Genomic DNA, 7,947 nt, shown 5'->3' with positions numbered 1-7,947 from the left:
AAGGGGAGGTCATGCCTGACAAATCTGCTAGAATTCTTTGAGGAAGTAATGAGCAGGGTAGACCAAGGAGAGCCAATGGATGTTATCTACCTGGACTTCAAGAAGGCCTTTGTTAAGGTGCCACACAGGAGCTGCTGAGTAAGATAAGGGCCCACAGTGTTAGAGGCAAGGTGCTAACATGGATTGAAGATTGGCTGTCTGGCAGAAAGCAGAGAGTGGGGATAAAGGGGTCTTTCTCAGGATGGCAGTGGGTGACAAGTGGAGTTCCGCAAGGGTCAGTGTTGGGACCACAACTTTTCAGTTTGTACATTAATGATCTAGCTGAAGGAACTGAGGGCATTCTGGCTAAGTTTGCAGACGTTACAAAGATAGGTGGAGGGACAGATAGTATTGAGGACGTGGGGAGGCTGCAGGAGGATTTGGACAGGTTAGGAGAGTGGGCAAAGAAGTGGCAGATGGAGTACAACATGGGAAAGTGTGAGGTCATGCACTTTGGTAAGAAGAATAAAAACATGCACTATTTTCTAAATGGGGAGAAAATTCAGAAGTCTGAAGTACAAAGAGACTTGGGAGTTCTAGTCCAGGATTCTGTCAAGGTAAACTTGCAGGTTGAGTCAGTAGTCAGGAAGGCAAATGCAATGTTGGCATTTATTTTGAGAGGACTTGAATATAAAAGCAGGGATGTACTACTGAGGCTTTATAAGGCTCTGGTCAGGCCACATTTGAAGTATTGTGTGCAGTTTTGGGCCCTATATCTCAGGAAGGATATACTGGCCCTGGAGCGGTTTCAGAGGAGGTTCACGAAAATGGTCCCAGGAATGGAAAGCTTAACATGTGAGGAACGTTTGAGGACTCTGGGACTATACTGATTGGAGTTTAGAAGGATGAGGGGGGATCTAATCAAAACTTTCAGAATACTGAATGGCCTGGACAAAGTGGATGTTGTGCAGATGTTTCCATTGGTAGGAGAGTCTAGGATCCGAGGGCACAGCCTTAGAGTAAAGGGAAGACCTTTTAGAATGGAGATAAGGAGAAACTTCTTCAGCCAGTCAGTGGTGAATCTATGGAATTCACTGCCACAGAAGGCTGTGGAGGCCAGGTCATTGAGTACATTTAAGACTGAGATAGAAAGGTTCTCGATTGTCAAGAAGATCAAAGGTTACGGGCAGAAAGCAGGAGAATGGGGTTGAGGAGCTTATCAGCCATGATTGAATGGCAGAGCAGACTCGATGGGCCGAATGGCCTAATTTCTGCTCATTTGTCTTATGGTCTTATGGACAACAAGGAACCAGTGGATGTAGTCTATCTGCATTTCCAAAAGGCATTCAACAAGGCGTTGCATAAAAGGCTGCTGCATAAGATAAAGGTGCTCAGCATTACGAGTAATGTATTAGCGTGGATAGAGGATTGGTTAACTAACAGAAAGTAGAGTGGAGATAAATGGGTGTTTTTCTGGTTGGCAAGGAGTGGCCTGGGGTGAGCCTCAGGGATCAGTGTTGGGACTGCAATTGCTCACAATTTACATCGATAATTTAGAGTTTGGGACCAAGTGTAGCGTGTGAAAGTTCACAGATGACACTAAGATGAGTGGTAGAGGAAAGTGCAGAGGGATATCAATAGGTTAAGTGAGTGGGTAAGGGTCTGGCAGATGGAATACAATGATGATAAATGTGAGGTCATCCCATTTTGGTAGAACTATCAGCAAAAGGGACTCTTATTTAAATGGTGAAAAATTGCAGCCTGCTGCTGTACAGATGGACCTGCGTGTCCTTATGCATGAATCACAAAAAATTGGTTGGCAGGTGCAGCAAGTAATTAAGAAGGTAAATGGAATATTGTCCTTCATAGTTAGAGAGAAGGAGATTATAAATAGGGAGGTTATGCTGCAGCTGTATAGGGTGCTGGTGAGCACCTGGAATACTGTGTACAGTTTAGGTCTCCTTACTTGTGAAGGTATGTACCGGCACTGGAGGGGTTGCGGAGGAGGTTCACTAAGTTGATTCCAGAGTTAAGAGAGCTGGCTTATACGGAGAGATGGAGTAGACTGGGCCTATACTCATTAGAATTTAGAAGAATGAGGGGGGTTTTGCAGAAACATATAAAATTATGAAGGAATAGATAAGATAGAAGCAGGGAAGTTGTTTCCACTGGCGGGTGAAACGAGAACAAGGGAACATAGCCTCAAAATAAGGGAGAGTAGATTTAGGACTGAGTTGTGGAGGAACTTCTTCATCCAATCTGTGGGATTCCCTGCCCAGTGAAGCAGTTGAGGCTACTTTTTAAGGCAAAAATAGATAAATTTTTGAACAGTAAAGAAATTAAGGGTTATAGTGAATGGGTGACTAAGTGGATCTGAGTCCACAAAAAGTCCAGCCGTGATCCTATCGAATGGCGGAACAGGCTCGAGGGGCCAGAAGGCCTACTCCTGCTCCTACTTCTTATGTTTTCTGACCCACAAGTAGTTTAAAGAGCAGGGTATTTAAAAACAAAATCAGATCAGAATTTGTACAGACCTTACCTGCCTTTCAAGAGTGTTTGTGTGTACTTCATCAATTCATCACTCCCATTTTGTGGCCAAACAGCCTTGCAACAATCAAGCTCAGCACTGAGCTCAAATAGCTTTGCTGAGTTTGAGTTTGCCTCATGAGTAATCGCAGCCCGTCCAGTACTGTTACCACCAAAAATTGGTATGTCAGAAATAGGATCAACACTCCTACATCCAGGTCCCACCTGCTATTTTTAAAAGTCAACTGAGATCTCCCCACTCCTCAAAAATCTGACTTCTCCAAAAAGCATTGTCTTGTTCTTGAATTAAATAGTCTAAATAATGCCAGGTGGAAGCTTTCATTTTAAAAATGTCTACTCAATATCTAGCTGGCATTGGAAGTGTTGACATTGACACCTCACTATTTTTGAGATCTTGTTTGTTCCTCTAAATTTAAGCTCCTTCAAGAAGAAACAAGTTGGACAAACAGATATGAAATGCTTTAATATATGAGTCTGTGCTGGTAGTTCCTCCAAAATACTTGTATTTCCTTCCTAACTAAATGCAAAGTGGGTTGAGCTTTGCTACAATACAGAGAGACAATACATCACAGTCCAATATATCATGTCACCCTCTGCACGCCAGTACTGTTTCTCAAAAATCCATTCTGAAATACTGCTAGGCAGGAAAGCCGTTACATTTTAGAAAAAAAACATTTATTTTCTTGCCTCTGGTCTAGAGGTGATCATACTACAGAGGTTTGCTGAGATTGTCCAAGCTGCTGTGTAAAGTGTTCATCCATCACCATGAGCCCTCTGGTCATGAAATGACAGTGCAGTAAATATCTTCAGCAGCAGCCTTTTAAAGTACAAGCTGTTTTCTGTAGGAATTTTCAGCTTTCACATAAAACACAGTCATGAGTGACTGCGTCTGTTCCAAAGTCATTACTGTTTGGATGATAGAACATCTTTCAGAGAATAACCAAAAACTTTAAATGTCATGTCAAGTTTGTTGAGACTGTTTTCAGGCTGTGCTCAAGGTTACATGAATATGGAATGTCTTTTTTTTATAGTTGACGATATGGGAAAGAATAATTCACAATGTTTGCTCGAGGTCTGCAAACTGGCTGATAAAATTTCTGTTTTCTGCTCCTATCAGGCAAAGTCATTTAATCATTGACTGTACAGCTGACATCTGTAGCATATATGATAAGTCAAGATCACTGTCACTTATTAGTTACATGCTGCAAATATATCAGATAGGTAGTACATTGTGTTTGAAAATTAAATTGTGCTTATCTGTGCCTCTAAGCCTTTTAAGGTGGGTCTCAATGCACTGCAGTTTGAAATGAAAAAAAGTTTTGTTGTATTAATGGGAGTTGATGCGGTCACATTTCTACTGTGTACATCCCACCTGCCTCACTTGACATGTAAATGCTAATCAGTTTATTAAAGATGCATTATCTTTTGTTGGCAATATTCCCCTGGAGCTGAATTTACTAAGGGGAAAAACACGATTGCTAAATTGGGATCATCAGGTTTATGCTAGCAATCCTGTATTTAACTTGTGATATTTATGTGACCCTGTGTGTGATTGACATTTCTTGTAATTTCTATCACTTTTAGTTCGCACCTCTGCTACTTGCATGTTGTTTGCCCCACATTACATAGTTGCTTTTCAACTCTTCTGTAACTTAATTCCTCTTTATGTTTTTTTCCCACTGCAGAAAATCAAAAGGCTCAACTGGAAAGGTCACATTCTGGTCAGAATATCCACTTGAACACAGCTAGAATTCCAATTACCAAGGAGTCCAGTTCTGAAACAGAGGCATATTCACCTACCACAAGCAGTAAAGCTGTCAGGAAACGGGAGGGGCGTGTTGTTTTAGACCCAAAGAAGAAGGAGATGGGAACTGTTATTTCTAGCACTAAGAATAATGCTGTTCCTGAAGTAGAAGCACTACTGGCTAGGTTACGTGCTCTATAAAGTTCACATTGAGATCCGTGACTTAAAAGCTGCAGAAGGTGAACCTATAACAACAAAATATGAGGTTAAGGTATGGAGTCTATTTTTCGGTCCTGGTGAAGCAAAGCAGCAGGAATTCTGTATCTGCTTTGTGTGCTTGCATTTATGTGCCCAGTTTCTATAGGGAGTCTGTTTATCCAAATTGACTTCCTTCTTCCTTGCTGTTTGCACAATACCTTATCCCTAAATCAGGTTATGTATGCATCAGATGTTTTCAATTCACAAATGACACATGCAGTGCATTTGCAGGAAGTCAGCAGGGTTTCAAATCAGACCATTTGTACGCGCACTACTCTGATGTATCTTATTTTTAATCACCTTTATATCTGCATTACAAAGAAAATATCAGTTCAGTTGCAACAATGAATGCTTTACTAATGCATTTTGATTCATAATATATGCAAGTTAAATATAAAACTAATTTGGTGTTTGCCATGTGAATTGGGTTTATTTTTGTTAATACTTGCCACCATCTTGATTTATAAAGGAATATAATTTGTGTCTTTTGCAGGACTGACACAAACATTTACCAACAAACATGTAGTACAAAGTATACCTTACTTTATTACTGACGTATCACAGTAATAATTCTACTGCAGTAGAATATATGCTTACCAAGTATTGCACAGTAGATGATTGCTTATGCATCAAAGAATATCATTATCTGCTTTTGTAGACCAAAAGTTTTTTTAGTTTTTCTAGTTATGCCTAAAATATTTTCAAATGTACAAAAATATATATATTCTGTCTATTAATTGTTATATTCACTGATTGTTAGAGCAGAGATTTATTTTGGTTATCTTTACAATGCTTTTATCCTCTGCATGATCTATTCAGAAAGAGTGAAAGATATGGACACTTTGGTATCAATTATAATTGTATATGTAATATTTACAAGATAATTTCCAGAGCATTTTCTTCTGCGTATTATTTCTAAATATGCAGCCTGAATTCCAATTATTTTCTTTCTCATTTGTCTCACATTCTAGTTTTCAGTTTGCATTCTAGCAACCAAGTCTCCAGAATCAGACGCCAGGATTACCAAGGGTCCCATTTGAATTTCACCTTGCTTCCTTAATGGGTCATCCTTTGTGAGGTTGTAACACAAGTGTATTGTTCTTCATTGGAAGCAGTTTGCCCATGCCTTTCTATCCTGACAATTCACATTAATTTGACCACTATCCACTTTTCATTGTTGGTGCTGATGGGACAAGAACTCTGTATATGCTATACCATTTAATCAATGATCAAGGATTGTATAGCTGAATGTTATAAAAGTCCTTTTTGGCTTTTGCTTCTGAGTACTTGGTATATTAGAACAAATATGGGACCACATGTTAATTCTGGTATGTAATTCCATCTGGTCATTTGTTATTTTACATGTAAATATAGTCCCAGCAAATCAATTAAAAACTTAAATCTATTAAAAAGTGTTAGTGTGTTACCTAGGAAATTATGCAATTCTTTCTGTAATTACTTTGAAAAGGAAATTTAATATTTGCAAATTATCTCGACCTTCCATGCGATATATCCATGAATGTATTAGAATGGTTCCATGTATGACATTTGTGTCTGTGTCATTGTAGAACGAACATATTTACAGGTATAAAGTTGTGACTTCATATTATTGTATACCTGATGCTCCAATTTCCTGTATTTCAATTGCCAAAAGCAGTGGTTAGCAAATAACTCACTGGAATAAGGGACGAGGCATATTTTGTTGGGTTGAAATATTTCTATAATAAAAATGTCACTTATACAGAAACATTGTATTTGCTCCTTTAAGACAGTAGTTAAAAATCTCACTCATCATTTAATTGATTGAGGAAATTAAGTGTAAGTTATATAATAAGTTTGTTTGCTTGTTTCTGGTAAAATAAACTTGATTTTTGCAGTGCAATTAGACTACTTCAGCCACTTATAGCAAAAATAATTATGATTAAAATTATATTTATCTTCAAAGAGTTAATATGACCAAGAGTAGTAGATGCACTTTTGGTGTTGATTTTGAGTAATTAAGCGTAGCACTGCCCAATTCATTATTACTTGCTTACTGCACTGCCCACAATGTGAGGTATTGAAACTGATGGAGCAAGAGAGCATGAAGCATCTGGTGTCTTGGTTAATAACGGGATAAACAGTGTATCTCCCTAACTAATGAGATAATAAGTTAGGGTAATACACTGACTGATAAGAAGGTGGATCTCATTCAGTAAATTTATGCCAGAGCAGGTGTCAATTGAGAAACTGCAATTTTAAACAAAAAATCCACAAACAATTAGCAACCTGAAGGCATGAGACTGCATTTATGTTTCTCTTTTGAACAAAAGAAGCTGTGTGGCAGTCATTAAGAATGATCACATCATTAAAATTAGACTTATGCCACTACTTAAGAACATAAGAAATAGAAGAGGAGTCAATGATGCAGCCCTTAACATTGATCCACTATTGAAAGAGTTAATTATTGAAATTCTACAACTCCACTCTCCTTTGACTCCTATGTGCCCAAAAGTCTTGTCAACCTCAGTCTTAAACAGTTGTTTAACATTTCAGCCACAGGGTTCTCGAGAATGACAAAGAATCATAGCTCGCTTGTGATGAAATTTCCCTTTGCTCCATGTTCTCTAGCCAGGAAAAACAGCCACTCAACATCTACCCTGTTAGGCCTTGTAAGAATTTGGTATGGTTTATTGAGATCACCTCCTATTTCTTCTAAACTCCAATGATTAGAGGCCCATTCTCATCAATCTTTTGTCAGAGGACACCACCACTCCCACCACTTCCCCCCCCACCCACTGTCCCCAGCCCCAACTACACACACACAAAAGGAAACAATCTATCAAATCTTCTTAAATCTCTCTTATACAAGTATTTCTTTCCTCAGATAAGGAGACCCAAACTATATGGATCACAACACAAACAAATAGGAGCAGGAATAGGCTGTATGACAGCTCGATTCTACTCTGGCATTTAATTAGATTATGGCTGATCTTTGACCCCCAATTCTGTTTGCTCGTGTGAACCCAGGCCCTCAGCAATGCAATTGACTCTTAACTGCTGCTTGAAATAGCCTAGCAAGTCACCAGAGAAGTTGAATAAGAATAGAGTGCAAATAAAAGCAAAATTTTATGGATGCTAGAAATCTGAAATAACAAAATGCTGGAGAAACACAATAGGTGTGTGGCAGGATCTGTAGAGAGAGTAAACATTTCAAGTCTGAAATGACTCTACTTCAGAATTCTTGGAAACACAGGAACAGGAGTAGGCCATTCAGCTCCATTCAATGAGATCATGGCTGATCTGTGGCCTAACTCCATACACCTGCCTTTAGCCCAAATCCCTTAACACCTTTGCTTAACAAAAATTTATCTATCTCAGATTTAAAATTAACAACTGATCTGCATCCACTGCCATTTGTGGAAGAGAGCACTAATCCT

General features: G+C 38.8%; 1 protein-coding gene across 1 annotated transcript in view; it reads left to right on the top strand.

Annotated features, from left to right (window-relative positions):
• Nucleotides 1-6,269, top strand: part of LOC109923937 (protein diaphanous homolog 3-like) — a 404,377-nt gene extending 398,108 nt beyond the window's left edge. Inside the window, exon 27 of the mRNA XM_048598427.1 lies at nucleotides 4,212-6,269. Within this exon, the coding sequence (XP_048454384.1) occupies nucleotides 4,212-4,471 (260 nt within the window). The 3' untranslated portion in view covers nucleotides 4,472-6,269. The remainder of the gene's footprint in view (nucleotides 1-4,211) is intronic.
• The last annotated feature ends 1,678 nt before the right edge of the window (nucleotides 6,270-7,947 follow it).

This window comes from Rhincodon typus, chromosome 6 (assembly GCF_021869965.1).
Source record: "Rhincodon typus isolate 14 chromosome 6, sRhiTyp1.1, whole genome shotgun sequence".
Lineage (NCBI taxonomy): Eukaryota > Metazoa > Chordata > Chondrichthyes > Orectolobiformes > Rhincodontidae > Rhincodon > Rhincodon typus.
Note: the sequence above shows the minus strand (reverse complement) of the source record. Positions and strands in the feature narration are given on the sequence as shown.